This window comes from Periophthalmus magnuspinnatus, chromosome 13 (genome assembly GCF_009829125.3).
Source record: "Periophthalmus magnuspinnatus isolate fPerMag1 chromosome 13, fPerMag1.2.pri, whole genome shotgun sequence".
Classification (NCBI taxonomy): Eukaryota; Metazoa; Chordata; class Actinopteri; order Gobiiformes; family Gobiidae; genus Periophthalmus; species Periophthalmus magnuspinnatus.
In genome coordinates, this window is record NC_047138.1 from 27,216,671 (window position 1) to 27,240,307 (window position 23,637).

General features: G+C 40.8%; 1 protein-coding gene across 1 annotated transcript in view; it reads left to right on the forward strand.

Moving 5' to 3' along the window:
* LOC117379870 (calsyntenin-2-like) overlaps window positions 1–23,637 on the forward strand; it is a 463,825-nt gene that overhangs the window by 165,585 nt on the left and 274,603 nt on the right. Inside the window, exon 2 of the mRNA XM_055225785.1 lies at window positions 15,667–15,789. Within this exon, the coding sequence (XP_055081760.1) occupies window positions 15,667–15,789 (123 nt within the window). The remainder of the gene's footprint in view (window positions 1–15,666; window positions 15,790–23,637) is intronic.

Genomic DNA, 23,637 nt, shown 5'->3' on the forward strand with positions numbered 1-23,637 from the left:
CTATTGTAAAGTGTAAAACCGCTGCCCCTGTGTCTTAACTGGTGCTGTGAGCCTTGTAATTTTGGCCTTAAAATGTTCATATTAAAACAGTCTACGTGATCCTGGGGTTTATTTCACTATTTTGTCTGTAAATCAGCTTATGAACATTAATAGCAGACCAATGAGACGCCATTTTTCCCCAAGGTCGCTCCTACAAGCGTTATTGGAAAAGGGCATTACCTTCAACACTCTCACTCCAAATTGGCTCTTTGGTTGCTATGACACCCGCGCTTGGAATCCCAAATATGGAACTCGGCTTCAGATTTGCCGCTATAACCGTTAGCCTCAATGAGCTTCATTTGACTGGAGCCGAACATTATGGGTGATGTCACATTCTCTTAGTCCACTTCTTTGTACAGTCTATGTACACGACTAAGAAGGTGGTATAGCGTTCTAAAGTGGCTATATCAAGTTAAGAATCTCTGTCAGAAGCTAAAAGCAGTTTAAATCTGAATTCTTGTCTTTTCTGTACATTCAAATAGTTACTTTCGAACACTGGATGCCTTTATATTGCTATAACAAAACATAAGTAGAGTATATGTAAGTCAGATAACACAATAATTAAATCTGAGTTTTGGTTTGGGGTTTATCATCAAAAACACCTTGAGTATTGTAAGATATTCAGCGAATATTAACATAACTGTTACAAATTTAATTAACTCTTTCAGTTTTTTCTATGTTCTCCTTCATTTTTGTCCTTGCCACATTACTTTGCCCTTTTTATATTTCTTTCCTTGTCAAAACCAGCTCTAGTTTGAATAATCAAAATGAATCCAGTGCACTCACATCATACGTAACTGTTTACATTTGAGTAATCGGCTCACTCCAGAAATCAGAGAACAATTTTTGATGAACATAATACTTTTTTTTTTTTCTTTTTTCAATCCCTAACAGTAAATTAATAAGTAAATGAGTATCTAAAAGGTGGTCTCCTCTTTATGCTTAAGCCCAGCAAATGAGACACACATGTACCGTACAGACACCACCTTTCCTGCAGCTGTTGCTTTTAGATAATCGATCTAAGTCAGAATCACTGCTCGGACTTGGGCCTGGCCATATCTGAACCAGAAATCTACTAAGAGCCTTTTATATTTAATAAAGTCTTTTTCCACCAGATGCTTCCTGTCAGCTTGTTCTGTGAAGCACGAAGCAGAGACCACCAAGAGAAAGAGTGAAAGAAAAAGAAAGAGACAAAGACAGAGAGAGAAAGATGGGAGTTTGAAAAGATCTTGGCTGTTCAAAAGGAGGCACGGACCACTGCCTGAGCCAGAGAATCAACACAATCAGCCATATCATTATGACACCTGACAGATATAGTGAATGAGACTTTTCTTACCTGAGAGTGGGTGGGATGCTATAGAGTTTGTGAAACGATTTTGAGTGAAATTTAGAAAGAAAAAGGTTGCGTCAGAGCATCACTGAAACTGTAGCTTGCCAATAAGGCTCCAGCAAGGTACTTTTCAAGATCCTGTTCAAAATCTGATAAGGGCCCCCAAGAAATGCAGTAGGGTTTCTTTGCAGTATGGTTCATTCTTGTGTTATTCCTTTATTGTAATACATACAGATTGGATGGATGTTTTTATTGCCCTGAAAAGCATAGAAAAATATGCTTCCCATCCCTAAGCAAGCTTGCGTCTCCACAAACCTGACTCTTATTTGGCCTGCAGAAGCGGCTACGTTCATATATCTCCAGTATGATTTTAACTTTCTCTTTCCACGGACTCATGCAGTTGTTTTTTTACAGTATCAATGTTACTTGGATTATTGTGCTGAGTTATCGCCTCAATAGAATCATTTATGGACATATTTCCTATAGTAAATGTCACTTGAGCATATGTTCAGGTGACAGAGACACGCTGCAGTTGTAGACCCTGAGCTCGTGCTGCCTCTTGTCTCCATAATTGCCTGAAGTCGCTGTAATGGCCACTGTCTGTGCGGTTTACTTTTCATTACACTCATGCATTCATCACGCCTCCGTTTGTTGACCTTATCAATCAGAATTTAATTTCCTACAGATTTATTTTTAATTACAACTGTTTCTCTCCCTCCTCTTGTCCCTGGAGACGTTTGCACATTTCGCTGACTGTCTGTCTGTCTGTCTGTCAGGGTCTTACATTGCAAAACAATCTTATATTTACAATGTTAGTTTTGATTACTTTCATTGGATTAATTTACTTATGGGTTCTGTGTGTTTTTATATATATTTTTTTTATGAAACAACTACTTTAGCCTATATAGTTAAACAATAAAATGTGTTGTTAAAAACCCATACTTTGCATTGCTTAGAAGAATAATACCCTTTGCAGCACTAGCATGTGATATGTGTGAAAGAATACACTGAGGGTGCTTTCATAGTCCTGGTCTAATCCAGGTTTAGTTCCGACTTTTGTCCCAGTTTTGATATGGTCTATGTGCAAATGTGAACGCGCCCTGAAAGCAGGACTAGTCAACAAACTTAAAACGAAATACCTCTACCTCTACAAATGTTTTTGGCAGTTTAAACCTTCATTCAACAAAATAAAGGTCTTGTAATAAATTTTTATTCTAATCAGAACTATTCAACAACTGTTAGCCTTTGTTTACATTATAGTTGCTGGGTAACAGTTATGGAATTACCTCTATGTCCTATTTGCTGCCTGTGTCCAACCAGGAAGTAATATTATAAATCAAAATTACAAATAAAAAATAAAAAAAAATTTGAAAAAACAAATCTTAAAGCAGACCTATTCTGCAAAATGGACTTTTCAGAGCTTTTAGCCATGTTATAGTTGTTTCACTCCACCATTTACTTACCCGAAGTTGTATTTGGAGTGATTCGTGCATGAGCAATCTTTAATCGCTTATTTTCAAGATGCCATTTTGCCGATCAATCCCTATTTTCACCTCCACTGGTATGCTCCCACTGTGACGTGCTTACTTCCTTCTTCAATTTTATTTTCTTAAACAGTGATAAACGTAGGATTCGGCAGCATCGTGTAGTCATTTTGGTACAAATGAAAAAAAAAAAAAAAAATCCACTGCAGCTGTGTAAATGATAACATAATGATCCACGGGTGTCACAGATTATATCTTTAGAGCAGACACAAGCACAATATGTCTTCTTTAAAAAAATTATATCAGTTATTTTTAGTAGAATGAGTAGTCTCACCTGTCGTATGCACTTTAAACCAAAATTTTATCATTTGAAGTCATTTCACTCTAATAGATATGCCTTTTTACAGCGTCTGCTCAGTATTGCCCTGGTCAGAGATTAATCTATGGTTATGGCTCCCCTGCTCCTCTCTGCCGTCGGATCAGCTCGTCTAGATTTAATTGAGAATGAAATGCCGACGACAGCTAGCGTAAAGGGCAGGCCAGCTACAGAGATCACCTTTTTACCATCACAAAACCTCATTCCACTACCCCTCACCCTACGCACGTATAATTACTTTGATACAAGGAACAAAAACGACCCCGTGGCCTTTGGCTGGGCTTTCAGCTGAGATAAAATTATGTCAGAGTTGGTCTTGCAAATGCGTAGTTATGTCTTTTACGCTACACAAAAGGATGGCACTAGTTTGTTGAGCGTAGCGTTACGATAAAGATCAGAGGTTAATCAAAGTCATTAACCCCGTTTCAAGATACTCTGGCTTCGTTATCTGAAATTTGATTTTTATTCAATATGAGGGCTGTAATCTTGCCACAAATGAGGTGTTCTGAATAGTGAAGTTGGTTTTGTTTAGTACAATAATGTCTGCAATACTTTTTTTTTCTAAAAAGTGGATGGAATTTTCGAAACTCTCAAAAACTACTGTAGTCATAAGTTGAGCCTAACTTCTCAGGCCCAAAGCAAAGAATATTGTATGTATTTTACAGATCCTAGTTACTAAACATCTGCTTTTCAAGGTGCACTGTATATTACTGTACCAGGAATGTTCCACAGTATGGCATTAAACTATCTTGCCATAGGTGTATTCCTTCTCAAAATACTTACAACTTGCATTCTCTGAGCAAGCTTGAATCTCCACTGATTTACTCTGTAACTCTGCCTCATGACGTCACCATGGCGATGAGTAAATTTAATGCCATATTGTAGAAAATTCCATGCAAAACAATAACATCTCTAGGGTAACAAACAAATAAACATAATTCACTTTAAATAACTGATGGAAATCCCAATTTAACTTCACTTTTTGGAGCTTTCTACCATGTCATGGCATTGTTCCCTCATCAAAAACATCCCTGAAGAGGTTTTATATGCTATCCATACATGTTTGGGTAATATAGCGATCTCTCCTGGGCGCTATTTGAATCCTCGTTATGGTTAGCTGTAAGATTCTGTCCAACACTCAGCCCACAAACCTACGTCACCCAAGCTCCTGCACGTCAGTTTTCCATAAATATATATATAAAAAAAGATCCAGAACATTACACTACAACTTCACAAACCTGATTCGATGTGCTGTAGTTTCATTTGCCGGATGCATTCCAATTGTAATGTGATAGTGCTCTAAATGGGGAGTGACTCAGAGCATCAAAAATGAAAGTGAAACTTATTAAACATGCTAATACGTTATTCTAGGTGAATATAGCATTTTCAAAACAATAAAATGTATTATAGTGACCTAAATGTGTTATGTGTTAGCAGTTAATTCCCCATAGAAGTGTAATACCAAGGCTGACCGGATTTTCAAAACTGGGACATGCCCACCTTGGGGTGTTTTGTTTAAATAAAACCTTGAAATGAGCGTGTGACATTGTCCATTCTCACCTCACTTGTGTCAGTTATAATGTGAGGAATCTTTTTATTTTTTTATTTTTTTGCCTTATGCTCATTTTCAAGCACAGTATTATGTCCTTTATCTAAACAAATGACAATATATAGCTCCCTTTACTGTTGGCAGGTATCAAATTGGTCAAAAATAGGGACACCTGGGACATTTCTGGTATAAAACTGGGATAAATCACTGGTTTTGGATAAATCTGCTGGAACAGGGGACACAGGGCTCAAAACAGGGACTGTCCCGGATAAACAGGGATGTCTGGTCACCCAAGTAATACCCCCTAACCCAAGCTAAAACTTTTAGCTGGGGCTTCTTCACAGCTTTGTGGAAACAGAGCTAACTATATTCAGCAGAACTGGCATTTGCGTTAACCTTTTTTATTCTCCTATTTTCTTCTCTGTCTGCTTAGCTAACCTTTAAAATTCCCTTTATTTGCACTGTCTGGGTCATAGCAATGCTACCATCACCTTTTTAAGTTTCAGTGACATTTCGTAATACATTTTGATGCATCCCTCCCATTGTGTTCGACTCCTATTGTCTGAATAAAACAATACAAAACACTTAACGCAACAGTTAGTCTTTCAAACACTGAAGTCAGATTCGTTTTTAAAAATTCAACTCAAGTTCATTCACAAATAGTGAGGTTAGCACTTGGCATTTAACTTGTGCTTTTAGCGGTTAGCAACCATGTGGACTCTGAAAAATTGGGGTCACTTTGAAGTTGTCTGCAGGTGCATTTTGCTTGCTTGCTCATTACCGAGAGTGTAATGCCCAAAGGCACGACAGTAGATGAGCACTGCGCAAGTCAATCAAAACGTCGAAAAGGACAGATCTTCTTAATGCTTCGTGTCATTAACTGACCGAAATCCCGGACTTACTATGGTCGCACTAAACAACAACAGGAAGTCATTTTGCGTGGCTGGATTGACGTTAGCAACATTTAGCGGTGTTGTAGCTAAAGTGTCATGTTCCTATGGTATTGATTTGAGGATTAAGCGTGTTTAGGTGTGATTGAAAGCTAGGAGGAAGAAGCTAATCAGTTGGTGTCAAAGTATTAGCGCTGGCAGCTATGGTTCGATCACAGTAAGCAGATGCAATGTCTCTCCGGGGAATCTACACAATGAATGGGTTGCGTTACTCCATTTGTTTCCTTCCTGCATCAGTCCAACACATAGCATTACTTTGGCTCTGATGGTTTGATAGTAGCGTGCATTAGCTGAGAAATAGGAGAGGCGTTTTCATTCGTTTTGCGGTTAAGGCTCTAGGGCATGGCTCAAATTGTCAATACACTAAACCAGTTCTATTAAGATCCCATCAGGGTTCTGTAATGTGAGGCACTAGTGATACTTATTTGTGGTGGGGAAACAACAGTAGCTCAGTTGGTCGAGTGTTTGTCCGCTGATCTGAAGGTTAGCGGTTCAAATCCTGCTCTCGACTTAAGAACATCATTGGTTGAGTGGTGAGATTCACTGACCCACAGGTTGACGGTGCGGTTCCAGTTCCCACAGGTGTATGAATGTGTGTGTGAATGGGTGAGTGCTTCCTTGATGTAAGGTGCTTTAAGTGCCTTGAAGGTGGAAAAGCGCTATATAAAAAAGTGACCATTTGCCATTGATGAGGCAGTATTTTAGATTGGGAGTGGATCTTTCCATCACTTTTATTCTCCTCGAGGTTTGTCTTTTCCCACTGGGTTTTTTGTTTTGGAGTCTTTTCTTGCAAAGAAGTACAGGAGGCGCTCAGGGACACTCATCAATTTGCTTCTTTTCTATGAACATTGGTTAATCTGCCTGTCTGTTGTTCACCCATGACCCATGTTTCGAGTTTGATTTTCAACAGTTTTATTAAAGGCCCCATATTACGCTGTTTTCTGATCTATCTTATAATGTTTCCTCATCGCAAACATACTTGGAGTTGAGTTTTGTTTCATTCACACGTGTTTAACACAAAAACCCTGCATAGTTCTTCTCTCAAACTGAAAACACTTTGTCCCACCTTGTGATGTCATGCGCTAATACAGGAAGTTCTCCACTGTGTTCGTAAAACTCCACACACCTTCACTAGAATTACTTGGATAATTTCAGCCATGGAATTGCCTATTTCTAGGTGAAAGGTAGCTGTTAACTTGACAACTATCACTACATGACATCGCAAGGTGGAACAGAACATTTTGAGCTAATAATACTCAAACATGTGTGAAGGAAGCAAAACACAACTCCAGGTATGTTTTTGAGGAGGTAACAACATTAATAACATGGCTTAAAACACCCAGTAGTACATTTCCGCGTAATATAGGACCTTCAAGCATTACAAGGCGACTGTTTTTATGATTTTGGCATAAACAGAAATAAACTGACTTGAATTGGGTTAAACTAACACAAGCAGAAACATAGAGCCTGCTAGTATACCGTGACGCTTTAACAGGGCGAGGAATACTGCTGACAGTGTTCTCATTATTAAGGTGGACTTATTCTGATGGACGTCATGATTCCTGACTCACTCCCACACACGCAGGAGCAGTGCAGGCGAAGCACTTCTGACCACAGGCAAAGACACGTTTATTTAGAGAGCATAGCCCCAGCAATATAAATAATAGACTACTTCATGAATGTGTGTTGCTAACAGTCATGGCATCACATGTGGGGATACGAAAGCCGCTGTACCTGATTTTTACCGTCTTAAAAACCTGAAAAACAGTGATCCCAAGTCATTCCTCGCTTACCTTATGCGTTAGGAGCATCGTAATACTTCACCATGATGAGTTTGTATACGTGCTTTTCACACATTTCAGAGACCAGAGCAGAGTCGTCGTGAATCTAACAACAACTAGTATGCTAACTGTGTGCTTCCTGTTACTTGAATGATAAAAAATGCTTTATAATTAGAAGCACACCGCAACTGAGTTATTTTGACCCTCTGTACTGGGGTAAGACTAATTTTGCTCAAACACATGGAAATACAGGGCCTTTAATGCTTTGTATGGGCCCCTTGTTGCCAAACCAGTCCCGAGTTGTTGCTAGGACTCTTTGGACCTTTGAAAATGTATTTTGTTAGAACTGTCACCAGTAACAATCTCTTGGAAGTTGGTGAGTGCTTCCCAGATGGAGCAACTTTGTTTGCCAAGAGATTAGTGTTTTTCATTTCCCTCAGAAATAGACTGCGAAAGAAAACAAAAGTATTGCCATTTTGGATCCTGAAACCTTAATACTTGACTATTTTTATTCAAGTATTTCTAGTCTTTACCGCTAAGTAAATAAACATTGATGCGTTATGCCAAAGATCGTTTTAAATTATTCATTTTAATGTGGAGACGGCTTCAACGGTGGTCATCTGGGCGCTGTTTTTGCAATCAAGATGTTTCGGCTCCCATCCAGAAGCCATTTTTAATTTGATGGAGCTGGCTTGAGGCGCTGGGGTTTACCCTGAGGTTTACCTTACGCTATCCAAGTCCAGCCCCAAAGGGAGGAGTTTAAAGTGAAACTGCCCGTCCCTTGTTTACTAGCTAACATAATTATGGGTCGTTATGCTCCTATTGTGTATTGGCTGTCTCACCTTCAGTATTGTTAAGTACCTCATTAGTATTTGATTGGCTCGCTCCTTAGGTCTTATGGGGACCACAGTAGCTCAGTTGGTTGAGTGTTTGTTCACTGGTGGTTCGACTCTCACGCTCGACATCAGCATGAGTGTCGAGTGGTCAAAATCTACTGACTCACAGGTTGGCGGTGCGATTCCAGGTCATTAATATGAACTGTCCCCCTCAAATAAGTACTTAAATAAGACAAGTTTTAAGATGGTGCAGTATGAACGCATCCCTTATCAACTGTCTGTGTGTTTGTTTGTATTTAATTATATTTTTTTTAGAAGTCATATTATACTGCTGGTGTTCTAGGAATTTTCTGTTGCAACACTGTCATTTTCTCATTGTTACAAATAAAGCTTTTCTTGCCTTTTCTTGTCTTTATACAAGTTAGCTGACCTTTCACATAGTATTCCAGGTTTTCCCATCCCATATTTTCTGAAGTATAAGTCGCACCTGAGTATAAGTCACACCAGCCAAAAATGCATAATAATGAAGAAAAAAAAAAAAAATTTCACATATAAATTGTATCTGAGTATAAGTCGCACCCCCAGCCAAACTATGACAAAAGTGCAACGTATAGTATAGTGTTTCAAATGTTCTACGCGTGTATGTTTGAATCAATATCACAAATCCTTATTATGTTTTGAGAATAATTTCCACCTTTGAGATACTGCAGACCTCTCTCACAAGATCAGTGCTGTCTTTCACAGTACACTCGTGATCAGACGCTTTGTATGAGACACACACACACATACAGTGAACAGTGCAACGACTTCAAGGTTTCACAGGTCAAAAGGGCTTTACTCTGAATACCGAGCTAAGTACAACCTCAGAAACTCTCCAGGCTCCTCGTTAGCTCCGCGCACTCTGCACCACCATGCTAGCGTCTGTAATACATGTTTTCTGGGTTTAAAAATGTTTGTCCCTAGATGGGAATTTCATTTTTTTTTTTACGATTACTACTTCTACAACTGTGTCGGTGTTTGTACGAGACAGAACGCTTCATGTGGTGTTTTATGTTCTGAGATGTACTTTGATAGAAAGTGTGGTCCAGCTGATGTTTTTGATTACTTTGTTTTGATTGGACGAGCCATGCAGTTCCCTCATTGGTCAATCTGTCTCGTTCATTTTTACTCAGGGGAGACCAATATCCTGTCTCTATGTATAGTAAGCTGAAAAGAGCTATAAATTCTAAAAATATTGCTACCCCTCAACGTATAAAAGAATAGAGGTAATGTATATAAGTAAACATGCACTAATTAAAGATGTTCTGTGTAACATTTTTGCTGGGTTGTACGCCAAACGCTTGTCTCCATGGAGATGTTATTGCTTTGAATGCTTCTCTGTAGCGTCATAAATAAAGGTTGTTTATATTGTGGTAAACGTACTTTGCCTGATGCCACTACCTGCTTGTCTCCATGGAGAGGGATAAGTTTAAAGTGATACTGTGAGACATTCTTGGGAAAGCAAAATATCCACGGAGACAAGCATGTTTGGACCCTCCTTCAGGAAAGTACCGCAGTGCAACGTTAAGCACTGAGCATTTGGTTTGGCTGGGATCATAGATTGTATATAACCTAAATGAGCATGGGCGCGCTTCCGGCTCCATCGACTCTGGCTTTAATTAACTTTTTATTGAAAAACTGTGGCCCCTCTCTCTGTAACTGCTGCTGTCAGGCTCATCATTTTGGCCTTAAAATGTTTGCATTAACTCGCTCTACATGGTCCTGGTATTTTTATGTCACTATTGTATCCATAAATCAAGATATGAACATTAATAAGAGACCAATCAGGTGTCTTCTTTCCCTAAAGTCATTCTCACTAGCCTTAACAACAGGTTTGATTGACAGCGTTGCTAAGCCTCCGCTACCTGCTAAACCAGTGGTGTATGTGAAAAGGGGCGTTACCTTCAACAGCCTCACTCCGGATTGGTTGTTTGGTTGCTATGATACTCCAAATTCGCCCTGTACCCGCTAGCCTTGATGAGCTTCATTTGACTGGAGCCGAACGCTATGGGTGACGTCACATTCACTTGGTCCACTTCTTTATACAGTCTTTGGTTGGGACTAGTTTTGGTTAGTAAAAATTGGTTCTAATTGTGAGTTTCACCACCGTCTTTCTCCAGATGCTAGCACCCGCTCATTTTTACACACAGTCAAATACAAATGTGGTCTCTGGGGAGCTCCGCACACGCAGCGTCAGCACATTGTTTGAAAATGACAAAGTTTGTAATTTAAAGTTTGAAATTCCGCTCCGACATTGTTGCAGACTGCTGTAGCGCTCATGCATATTTATGGAGTCCTAATAAACTAATGTGTTCCCATATCTGTGCTCTGTAAATGATCTCTCACTGCATCAAGGCCACGAGCGCTGCGTTCTGGCTCCAGTCTCATTTATATGCATTACTGTACACTTTGTATGTGGCTGCCGGGTCATAGCGCTATAGTCTGTGCATACTCTGTAGTCCGCAGTATGTCTGAAATGTATAAACCATGGTATTGTATGCTTAAATGTCTATGTCATTACTGTCAGGGGGTCAGGTAAAGTTACAGTGAGAGAAATGGCAGTAGTTGTTGTACTAGCAGTAATATTAGTGTTAGTAGTGTTTGATTTCAGTGGTGGATGTGGTGAAGTACTCAGTTTTGTTAATTAAGTAAAAGTACAGATACAGGAGTAAAAAGTTATACAAGTAATAATAATAATAATAATGGCTTACACTTGTAATGCGCTTTTCAATACTGTGTAAAAGTATTAAAGTGCCCGTTTAAAAATGTAGTTTAAGAGTAAAAAGTAAAAGTATTACACAAGTTTTGTTCACTTTGTCAAAGTGATATTGATTAAAAAAATGATGCATATTTTGATCAACAGAAGCAATACAAAACAATTTCTTCATTTTTCTTATGAATTTTGTGTTTATTTATTTTTTTGCTCAAAGCCGAAGCTTGAATTCAAAAACTTTGAATTCAAAAACTTTAGTCAGGTTGTTACCACGAACATAGTAAAAATAACTCTTCAAATGATATGAATAGTACTTTTTACTTTTCAGTCTAGTTCAAAAATGTAGTGGAGTAGAAAGTACAGATACCTGCTCTCTGTAAAAATACCCACTATAAAATTAAGTACATTACAGATACATAAACACTTTACTTAAGTACAATATTTTGCTACTTGTACTTCGCTACCTTCCACCACGGTTTCATTTGGCAGACTTATTAGCAGTAAGTAAGAAAGCAGTAGTAAAAGTCGTAGTGGTAGTAGTAGATGTAGTAGCAGCAGCAACAAAGTGGTTGGATTGACATTAAAAATGAAATTTAAATGTCTTTCAATTTTAACATAATCAAATGTATCTCACCTCAAATCAACACAGTTTAGTGTTTCGCTTATTGATTTAGCAGAAATCCACCTGTCATTTTTACTTTGTTTTAATCTTGTAAGCAGCCAGTGGTGGAATGTAACGAAGTAAAAGTAGTAAAGTACTGTAATTAAGTATACATTTTAGTTATATGTACTTATGTGGATACTTTTTATTTTTACTTCACTACATTTCAGAGCATGTATCTGTACTGAAAAGTAAAAGTATTTTTTCATTATTGTTTGAGACCTGCTGAAAAGCTGAGGGTTTTGTTCAGTTTAGTTTGTAGTTTGAGCAAATAAAATTCTATAAATAAAGACAGCTAGAAACGATTGATTCAGTTGTTTCAGTTGAACAAAACTCAGCACAAATCTATGTCGAAATCACTACATTTGAAGCTTTATTAGATTAGAAGAAGTCTATGCAAAATACTTTTACTTTTTACTCTTTAAGTACATTTTCTAAGGGGTACTTTAATACTTTTACTTAAGTCGATTTTTTCATGTGATATTTTTACTTTTACTTTTTTTGCTCCAATATCTACACTTTTGCTTAAGTAACAGAACTGAATACTTCTTCCACCACTGTAAGCAATATTTGTTTCGATACATCTGTGTGTCCCTGATTGGCTAATCCACCTGTCAATCACACCCATCTGAATTTGGAAGACACAACCAGGCTCACATCTTTATAAAATCCTGGAGAAGTAGAAGTAATACGTTTACTTTTACTTCAACAGTTTTTTGTTTTATTTCGCTCCAGTATTTCCACTTTTACTTAAGTAACAACATTGACCACATCCTCCACCACTGTACCACTGTTTGTTTTCATACCGCTGCACTATCCTTGTCCCTGATTGGCTAATCCACCTGTCAGTCACGCCCATCCAAATTTAAAAGATCCAGCCAGAGTCACATCTTTATAAAGCTCTGGAGAATTGTGTATTCTGGATCCCAGGCAACAATACAATACTTAATGTTGACAAATTTGGCTGGTGAAAAATAGATTCATAGACAGCGATTGGCACCAGTTCATTTTTTACAGTGATCTAGTGCCGTTGAATCTAATTTCAAGGCTCAGGGGCGACGCGCTGCAATGAAAACACATAATCATATCCGCATTCAGTCTGAGAGAGAAGAGAAGGGGGAATACAGTTGTGCAAAGCGTCAGTAATCACGATGAGAGGAGGAGGGTGCTAGCGTTAGCGTTAGCGATAGCGATGTGGCTCTGGCTGGCTTGTTTAGAGAATGTGTTTTTAGCTTGAGCGCTGTTAGCATTTGGTAAATTATTGAAGTGGTGCGTAGAAACTCTTTTCTGATTAGCACTTAGAACAACCCAGCGTCTTTTTGTTTCTCGGGCTTAAATGGAGCGCGATTATTTCACTTAATTTCACACTTCATCCCCAGGCGTTTTGAATCTCAGTTCTCGTACAGTTTCAGTGAACAAGATTTGAGGCATTGCTGCAGGTGAAACGCGGTTAATTGTGCTGCTATTCAGATATAATTGTGGTAGCCTGGCACATCCAGACTGAAAACCTCTATATAGGATTTACATGTGTTTATGTCAGTGAACAAGATCGTTGGTCATCACCGTTTACAACAAAAAATAATTTTATTGTGTAGAAGTTCACAGCGTTTTTCAAGGAGAATTTTTTTTTTCCTTTTCTTAAAGAGTATTCCAAATATATATAGTGTATGCCAGCTGTTTAATAGTTTAGTATTGGTTTCTCTCTTTAAAAACTAAAAATCAGATTCATGCATTTTATGTTTGTAGTTGTATACTGTAGAATTAGTAGTAGTAGTAGTAGTAGTAGTAGTAGTAGTAGTAGTAGTAGTAGTAGCAGAAGGAGTAGTAGGAGTAGTAGTAGTAGTACTAGTAGTAGCAGTGGCGGAAGCAGTAGCAAAAGCAGTAGTAGTAGTAGTAGTAGCAGTAGTAGCAAATGCAGTAGCAGGATTAGTAGTAGCAGTAGTAACAGTAGTAACAGTAGTAGTAGTAGTAGCAGTAACAGTAGCAGAAGCAGTAGTAGCAGTAGTAGTAGCAGTAGCAATATCAGAAACTGTAGAAGAAGAAGTAGTAAGATTAGTAGTAGCATTAGTAGTAGTTGTATTAGCAGTAGCAGAGTAGCAGTCGTAGTTGTAGTCGTAGTAGTAGTAGCAGAAGCCGTAGCAGTAGTAGTAGTATCAGCAGCAGTAGTAGTAGTAGTAGTAGCAGAAGCAGTAGTAGGAGTAGTAGTAGTAGTAGCAGTAGTAGAAGTAGTAGCAGTTGTACTAGTAGTAGTCGTAGTTATATCCATTGTCGTCGTCGTAGTAGTAGTAGTAGTACTAGAAGAATCACCAGTAGGAGAAGTTGTAGGGATGGCAGGATCAGTAGTGAGGGTGGTAGTATTATAGTTGGTGGAATGCTCATCCGCTGATTTAAAGGTTGTAGGTTCAAATCTTGCTCCTGCCATAAAACATCATTGGTTGAGCGGTCAGATCCACTGATCCACAGGTTGGCGGTGCTCTTGGGCAAGACACTTATCTGCGTACACTGGTGTGGTTTGCTAGATGAATGTGACCAGTAACAGCAGTTTTAATAAAAAGAACATTTACTTCACGGATGTCATTATAGAAGTACGGTACTCCTGTATAACACAACAACACAGCATTGCAATCCTAACCCATTTTCATTCTTTGCACGCCATTGTCTCGTTCCTAGTCGATGTAGAACTAAAGTAAATAAGTAAGTGAACTCAAACAGCTGCCCCCATGTGGCCGTGACTCTATTATCCCCGCTACCCAAACCCAGGGCACACGGCTGCTTTGACTCTGGACTGGTACTGCGCTCTGCTGCGGCGGCGCCATTGATCAAGCATGGCACCGCGCTCCGAGACCTGCGGCGTAGTTTGAAATAAGAAAAGGAACAAAAGAGGCCCAAAAGAAAACAACAGAAGTATTAGTGTAATGCAGGAGCTATGGCATATTGTCAGTAACTATAGAGATTACATGACGTTTGAATGGGACTATGTCAAAGTACCACCACTGTGTTTTGAGATGTCCGTCATTTTCGCTGGGGTAATTTTGTTGCTACTGAATGTAACACTGTGTTTCTTATATAAAAGCTAAACTTCCTTCTCTCATTAAGAACAAAGGCTTTCATTTTCTTTGTTTTTTGTTGTTGGTTTTTTTTTTTACAATGAAGGCATTATTAAAGCGAAACTAACTCTTGCAAACTTTTATCCATGTTATAATGTCGTTACTGCATCAAAAACATACCTGGAGTTGTGTTTTGTTTCATTCACACATGTTTGAGTAACACTTTATTACTAGTCTCTGTACATTTCCAACGCTCAAAATGCTCCGTTCCACTTTGTGATGTCATGAAGTGGTAGCTTTTTTTTAAGTTAACACCGTAATTTTAGCTTTTGTTCATTACAGATTGGCTGTTCCAGAGCTGAAATCATCCAAATGATTCTCATGAAGGTGTGTGGAGTTTAAAAACATAGCGCAGGACATCCTGTATTACCACATGACATCACAAGGTGGACCAGAGTGTTTCCTGTTTGAGAGAAGGATTCAGACTAAATATGCAGGGTTTGTGTGTTAAATATGTGAATGAAACAAAACACAACTCCAGGCATGTTTGTGATGAGGAAACATTATCACATTGATTAGACATTAGCTCCATATGGACTCTTTAAAATCTATATGTTTTATTTATATATATTTTTTATTTTTTATGTTTAAATTTCTTTGTAGTATTACCGTTTGTGCCAATACCCAGCACTGCTAACCATCTGGCTTAAAAAAAAACGTGTGCCGCCTCCTGGTTCTTACTTAAACATTAATGATGATGATGATGATGACGAGTAGGGCGCTATATCTGGAAAGGCATCTGACTTAAAAGAAAGAAAAAAAGAAAAGAAATCTTACCCTTTCTCTTTTTTGTGTCCACAGTGAACAAGCACAAGCCGTGGATCGAGACGTCGTACCATGGGGTGATCACAGAGAACACAGAGGTGGTGCTGCTGGACCCTCCGCTGGTCGCTCTGGACAAAGACGCGCCCGTCCCATACGCAGGTAAGAAGTATTCTGGAATATTTACAAGAAAACACGGCGCTATGGAGACAATGACTGGGAGAGGTCATTATGAGGTCAATGGGGTCGGCCATTTTTACTGTGTTGCACTCACCGGACCCCTTTTATTGTAGAGTTTATTTGACATTGTTTTGTTTTTGTTTGTTTTTTTTTTGTTTTTGTTTGTCAAGTTGCTGCGCACAGTTTTGTATCATGTTTTTGTCTATTTATGGAGAATCGTTGTGTGGGAGCATGGGTGACGTAGACTTGTGGGCGGAGCTTTGGACAGAATTTTACAGCTAACCGTTTAAAGCGGGTTCGAAAAAGACCTGAGAGAGATCACTGGATTACTCAAACATGCATGGATGACATATAAACTCTCTTCAGACATGTTTTTGATGAAGGAACGGGCTGATCTGAACACCTGTAGGGCTCACACATGAGACTGGAGAACAGCTGAAAGGTCATATCATTGCAAGGGTCATGAATATAAATGTGAAACCTAACTATACCTCATTATTTTCAACTGCCACTGCAATGATTTAAATCAAGCAACTGTCAATCCATTTGTCACTTCCAAATCTGCATTTAGGCGTCAGAATAACACAGCTACAAACATGCTTAAATCCAGCCGTCTCCAGAAATATCTCACTACAATAAAACATATATTTCTTATTAAACTCATATGGAGCGTGTCCCTTCCCTCTCTCCTTTTGTGTCTCTTTTTCTCTCCCTCTTTCCTTCTCTCCTCCCTCTTTCTCCTCTCTCTCCCTTTTTCTCCTCCCTTACTCCTCTCTCTCCAACCTCTCTCCTCCTCTCTTGCTCTGCCTCTCATCTCCTCCTTCTCTCCTATCCTCTCTCTCTCTTCTCCCTCTCTCTCATGTCTCTCTTGCTCTGTCTCTCCTCCCTCTGTCCTATCCTACCTCTCTCTTCTCTTTCTGTCCCCCTCTTTCATTCTCTTTCTCTCTATCTCTCTTCTCCTTCCTCTCTTCTCCCTCTCTTTCTCTCCTCCCTCTCTCTTCTCTCAATCCTTCCTCTCACCTTCCTCTCTCCCCCCTCTCTCCTTCCTCTCCCCCTTTCTCTTATCTCTCTTCCCTCTCTTCTCTCCTCCCTCCCTCTCTATTCTCTCTCTACTCCCTCTCTCTGCCCTCTCTCCTGTCCTCCATCTCTCTTCCCTCTCTCCTCTCTCTCTTCCCTCTCTCTCCTCTCTCTCGACACTCTCTAATCCCTCTCTTCCCTCTCTCGACACTCTCTACCCCCTCTCTCTTCTCTCTCCTCTCTCTCCTCCCTCTCTCCTCTCTCTCTCTCTTCTCTCTCATCAAAATAACACAACTACAAACACTTTTTAATCCAACCATCTCCAGAAGCCGCTCATTACATTAAAACATGCATTCCCCATTAATCTCATGTGGAGTGTGTCCCAAACAGGCCCCCGTAGAGGCTGAGGACACCATGAAAAGACAGAATCAAACTGGATTAGATTGTTCTCTCTTTGTGCTGGTTCCAGCTCTTCTGACGATGTGCCAGTGCTGGTGGGAGGACACTGGCTGCAAGCTGTTGAGTCTGCTAGCCAGGCTAACCCCCTATGCTAATCCCCACCAGGCTAACTCCCGCTAGGCTAACTCCCACCAGGCTGCTAATGTGTCCAAAGCCTGAGCGTGGGGCTTTGATTTGAGGCAATAGTCCAATCATCCAGGCCCTTCATATGAGGTAACTGAGCCCAATGGTGGAAAGAAAAATCAAAAAACATCTACTTATGATGCTAATGTCACCCTCATTCACACACGCAGCCCGACTTGGGAATTTACCTGCATTTTGCCAGAAAAAAAGTCTAGTGTGAACAAACACACAACTGATTTACCTGCATTTTAAATCTGGCAATTTCCCAGGTAATTTACTGGTCCCTCTCTCTTCCTCTCTGTCTCTCCCTATCTGCTCCTTGTTTCCTCCATCTCTCTCCTCTCGTCCCTCTCTCCTCCTCTCTATCTCTCTCTAGCTCCTTCTTGTTTCCTCCATCTCTCTCCTCTCCTCCCTCTCTCCTCCTCTCTCTTCTCCTCCATCTCCTCCTCTGTCTCTCTCGCCTCTCCTCTTCACTCCTCCTCTCTGTCATCTCCTTCCTCTCTCCTCACCTCCTCATCTCTCTTCTCCTCCCTCTCTCCACCTCTCTCCTCCTCCTCTCTCCCCCTCTCTCCTTTCTCTCTGTCTCTTTCTCCTCTCCTCCCTCTCGCCTCTCCTCCTCTCTCCTCCACCTCTCCTCCTTTCCTCCTCTCTGTCTGTCTCCTCCCCCTCTCCTCCCCCTCTCTCCTCCATCTTTCCTCCTCTCTCTCCTCTTCTCCTCTCTCTCCCCTCTTTCTCCTCTCCTCCTATGTCCCCCCTCTCCTCTCCTCCCTCTCTCCTCCATCTCTCCCCCTCTCCTTTGTCTCTTTCTGTCTCTTTCCTCCTCTCTTTCTGTCTCTCTCCTCTGTCCTCTTCTCTCGCCTCCCTCTCTCTCTTCTCTCCTCCCTCTATTCTTCTCTCCACCATCTCTTCTTCTCTCTCTCCTCTCCCCTGTCTCTCTCTCCTCTCCTCTCTCTCTTCTCCCCCTATCTCTACTCTCGTCCCTCTCTCGTCCCTCTCTCTCCTCCCTCTCTCCTCTGTCTCTCTCTCCTCTGTCTCTCCTCCTCCGGCTCTCTCCCTCTCTCCTCCCTCTCTCCCTCTCTCCTCCCTCTCTCCTCTCTCTCTCCCTCTCTCCCTCTCTCTCTCCTCCCTCTCTCCTCTCTCTCTCCCTCTCTCCTCCCTCTCTCCTCTCCTCTTCTCCCTGTAGGTGTCCCATTACCGTGGGCCCCTCTGGCCACAGTTGCCTTCACACTTGACACATAAACAGAAGTGTTGTGTAAGCAGAGGCCCACACACACACTGACAGAGAGACGCCAAACTGGGCACTTCACTTTATGAAGCTTTTCAAACATATTAATGAGAAACAAAACAAAACAAGTCCTAGTGTTGTTAAGTACACTGCAATTACTCAACGATATTTAAAGAGGGAGTATTTTACTGTGGGGTATTAACTGTTACCTTTTATTAAACTACTGCACATTTCATCAGGTTTGTGAAGTTGTTGTGTACAGTTTTGTATCATACTTTTGTATGTTTATGGAGAATAGTTGTGTGTTGTGACATAGGCTTGTGGGCGGAGCTTTGGACAGGATCAGACAGCTAACCGTGAGGAGCGTTCAAATAAGGCCCAGGAGAGATTGATAAAATATTCAAACATGCATGGATGACATCTAAAACTTCTTCACGATGATAATGTGTTAGAAAGCTACAAAAAAACAAAAAAAACAAAACTGATTTTGCAATAATACCCAATTTTTAATAAAATATGGGCCAATAAAAATGCTTAATCTGAAAAAATAAAAAATAAAATCTTAAAATATTCACATGTGGTCATATACTAAATAATACATATTTTAATAATAATAATTTGTTAAATACATTTTCAGATACCTACCTTCACAGAAATGCAAATTCCGCTGTATGTAATGAACTGAAAATACGAGTGATTTGACTTTAAAGTGCACCGTGTAACTTTTCTGGTGACCGGGTCAACCACTTGCTTGTCTCCATGGAGATGTCATTACTTTACCTGAAATACTTTGGCATCAAATATGTAGCTCTTTCATTACGACTGTTTTTGTAGATACGTTTAATGCCCTACTTTGAAACATTCTAGGAAAGCATTATCTCCATCGATCCATCAAAAAAGTGACACACTGTGCCTTTAATTATATTACTCAAGTAAAAGTACAAATTTTGTACTTTTTCAATACGCTTTGAACGCAGCAGCATGCTAGCTAGCTCACTGTGTCTCAAAGCTAACAGTCACTTTTATTAAAATTGAAAAACATAAAAGAAAAAACCTATTAAAATTCAAATTAGTTAAAATAAATGTTACTCAATTATTTTAATATGTACAGTCCTTCAGTTTGTGGTGGTATTTTAATGTTTATTATGCTTCAAAATTAGCATTAGCGTTAGCATTGAGACACAAACATGGCTCTTTCTAAACACAGAACTGTCCTCCGGTGAAGTATTCATTTGACATATGCCTGCAGCTCCCTATTTACTCATTTTAGCATGAAAACGTAGCAAAAACCTCATAAAACTGGACAGGAAGTAGTGACGCTAACAGTGAGGTTGCCAGGCGCTGTTGTGCACAGTCATTTGGCACATATTTTTCCTCCTTTGTACTATTTAAAGCCCCGGACCAGAGCGCAGAATGGACAGCTCTCTGGGTGTCCTCGTCAAAGCAGTGTCCAGGAGCAGACACAGCTGAAGGAGCCCACTGTCCTCTGTAATGATCTGGACTCAGACCTGTCCTCTGTGAGTGTGAGGAGGGGACAGGGAAGAGAAGAAGAGGAGGAGGAAGAGGAGAGGTTAAAGAGGAGAAAGGGTGGACTGTAAAAATGAAAGGACGGGGTGACAGTCAAGTGATAAAGAGCAGGATGAAATGAAGAAAATGTATTACAATATGGCAAAAAAAAAGATTCGCTATCCTCCTTGTCTCCATGACGATGCTGTTGCTTTTCCTGGAATGTTCCGTAATATAGCACTAAGTTGGTCTAGCTGGTATTTATTTCACTGCTTGTTTTCACTGGGCAGAAATACCTAGAAGAACATGCATTTGCACTATAAGCGGATGCGCCTCTTCACAGATCTGACCTGTAATTTCACCTGTGAAGTGAAGTGAAGTGAAGAGGAGGAGGTGGAAGAGGTGAAAGTAAAGTGGAGAAGAGGTGGAGGAGGAGGAGGAAGAGGAGGTCACAGTTAAGTGTAGAGGGGACGAGCAGGAAGAGGAGGGGGAGGAAGAGGAAGTGAAATTAAAGTGGAGGAAGAGGAGGAGGTGATGGTAAAGAAGAGAAGAGGAAAAATAGGAGCAGGAGACTGTAGTGTGAAGAAGTAGAGGAAGAGGAAGAGGAGGAGGATGCATAGTGAAGAAGAAGAGGAAGTGGAGGAAGAGACGGTAAATTGCAGAGGAAGAGGAGGAAGAACAGGAGACGGTGAAGTGGAGAAGAGGAGGAGGGAACAGGAAAGTGAAAACGAGGAGGAAGAAGAGGAGGAGATGGTAAAGTAGAGAGGAAGAGGAGGTGGTGACTAAGAAGTGAAGAACAGAAGGGAAAGGAGGAAGAGGAGGAGGTTACAGTAAAGTGAAGAAGAGGGGGTGGGGGGCAGAGTGCAGGTAACGGTTCAGCCTCATTAATTAGCTGAGCCTGGTTTTAATTACAGCTCGTCCAGACTCTCACACTGGACTAAAGGAACACACGATTTGAGACGCTGCCAAAAAGTGTCCGACTCGGATAAGCAGAGAGAGAGGGAGAGGGAGAGGGGGAGGGGGAGAGATAGTGGGATGGAGGGAGAGAGATAGAGAGAAAGAGGGGGGAGGGAGGAAGAGAGGGAGAGAGAGACAGATAGAGAGAGAAAGAGGGAGAGAGGGGGAGGGAGGGAGAGAGAGAAACAGAGGGGGGAGGGAGGGAGAGAGACAGAGAGAGAGACAGAGGGGGGAGGGAGAGAGGGAGGGAGAGAGAGAAGGGGGGAGGGAGAGAGGGAGGGAGAGAGAGAAGGGGGGAGGGAGAGAGGGAGGGAGAGAGACAGAGACAGTGAGAGAGAGAGGGAGAGTGAGAGAGAGGGAGGGAGAGAGAAACAGAGGGAGGGAGGGAGGGAGGAGAGAGATACAGACAGAGGGGAGAGGGAGGGAGAGAGAGACAGAGAGAGAGGGAGAGAGAAAGAGAGGGGAAGAGAGGGAGAGAGAGCCAGAGAGAGAGAGAGAAGAGGGACACAGAGAGGGAGAGAGAGACAGACGGGGGAGGGAGAGAGAGAAAGAGAGAGGGGGGAGGGAGGGAGAGAGGGAGGGAGGGAGGAGAGAGACAAACAGAGAGGGGAGAGGGAGGGAGAGAGAGACAGAGAGAGAGAGAGGGGAGGGGCGAGAGAGAAAGAGAGGGAGAGAGAGGGGAAGGGAGGGGGAGAGAGACAGAGAGGGAGAAGGGGGACACAGAGAGAGAGGGAGAGACGGACAGGGGAGGGAGGGAGAGAAAGAGAGAGGGGGTGGGAGAGAGGGAGGGAGAGAGAGACACAGAGACAGTGGGAGAGAGAGAGACAGAGAGCGATGAAGAGAGGGAGAGTGAGGGGGAGGGAGGGAGAGAGAGAGACAGAGGCAGAGAGTGAAAGAGAGAGAGTGTGTGGAGGAGGTAAATAAAACCTCTCATGCAGTACAGTGGATGAGTGACTGTGCTAACACCTCTCAGCATAGAATCTCCATTAAATGTCCTTAAATGGAGTATTGTGAGTTTTTAGCCATGTGATAAAACTGTTACCTCATCAAAAACACCTGGACTTCCATTTTGTTTCAGTCACACATTATAACCTAGATCAGAAAATAGTGTAATGTGGGTCCTTCAAAAACATATTATGCTTTTTTGGGGGGGTCTTTGGTTTACATGGATTATTATATTCATTGTTAAATGTTCAGCTGATGATCACAGGCTCCTGAAAATGTGCTGTCCTTAAGTTTTCAGACCATCTTAAAACTTTTTTGACAGTGCTCGCTAATATCCCCATTGCGTCTCCATGATAACTGCTGAACATTCTACCATAGCGATCCACGTAGAACACCCCCGGCATGACGTCACTGCAAAATATCAGTTGTTAAAAATTGTTACGTGACATTTCTGAACGCTACACTAATGACCCAGAGTCTGAATATTCCGAATAACTGCAAGTAAGTACAGCAAAGTGGGCGGAGATAGGGGGTAAGTGAAAACAGACTTTTCCGGAGTACTCAAAGATCACTTTAGACCTGTCCGCTAATGTACTGTAAAACCGTGGAGCAGTTTTGAAATCACTGTTCCGCACAATGCTCTAGCTCCTTCGCATGAATATATAAGTTCGGAAGCAGAAGTTGCGCCATCGTTGCCCCCAAACCATCACTCTCTCAGATTGTCAGCGAGAACGAGACGCGTACAGCCTCTTTTATGCACAGATGTCTGCAAGCGTCTGTAAATCGACCTGTTATACAAATAGACATGCCACCCGTAACAAACCCAGGTAAAGACATGATGGTATGCGCTTTTGTGTCGCGGTGGAACCTATTTTTATTCATGACATAAGCTGAAACTTGTCTGGAGCCTTGTCTGATCGAACATGTGATTTCAGGAGCTGACAAGTGCCGCGGTAAAACTCAGTCGGAGCGAGTGCAGATTTCCTCACCTGGCATCAGCGGCTCGGAGAGATTTTAAAGGACCCGGAGGTGCACTGTAAAGCCACAGGATATACAAATAGTGCCGGCCACTGGTGATTAGTCCTTGGTTCATTAGAATGGGAAATGGTCACGTTTTTATACGCAGCGCTTTTTCCACCGTCAAAACTCAAACTCAAAGATCTTTACATCAAGGAACTGCTCACACGTTCAGATACATTCACTCATAAATTCAATAGAAACGACACAAAGTAACTGGGTAAGGATTGCAATGTTGTGTTGAGCACTGTCAATAATAATAATAATAATAATAATAATAATAATAATAATAATAATGACAATAATAATAATAATAATAATAATAATAATAATAATAATAATAATAATAATAATAATAATAATAATAATAATAATAATAATGACATTTTTATTGCTATTACAACTACTGTTACTATGACTACAACTGTGACTGCTACTACTGGTGATATTTATTTACACCCACATTTATTTTATTTACACACATTCACACACACCCCCTCATACACCAGTGCCCAAGGACACAACTGACTATTCAACCAATAATGTTTATGTAGAGAGTGGGATTTGAACCGGCAACCTTC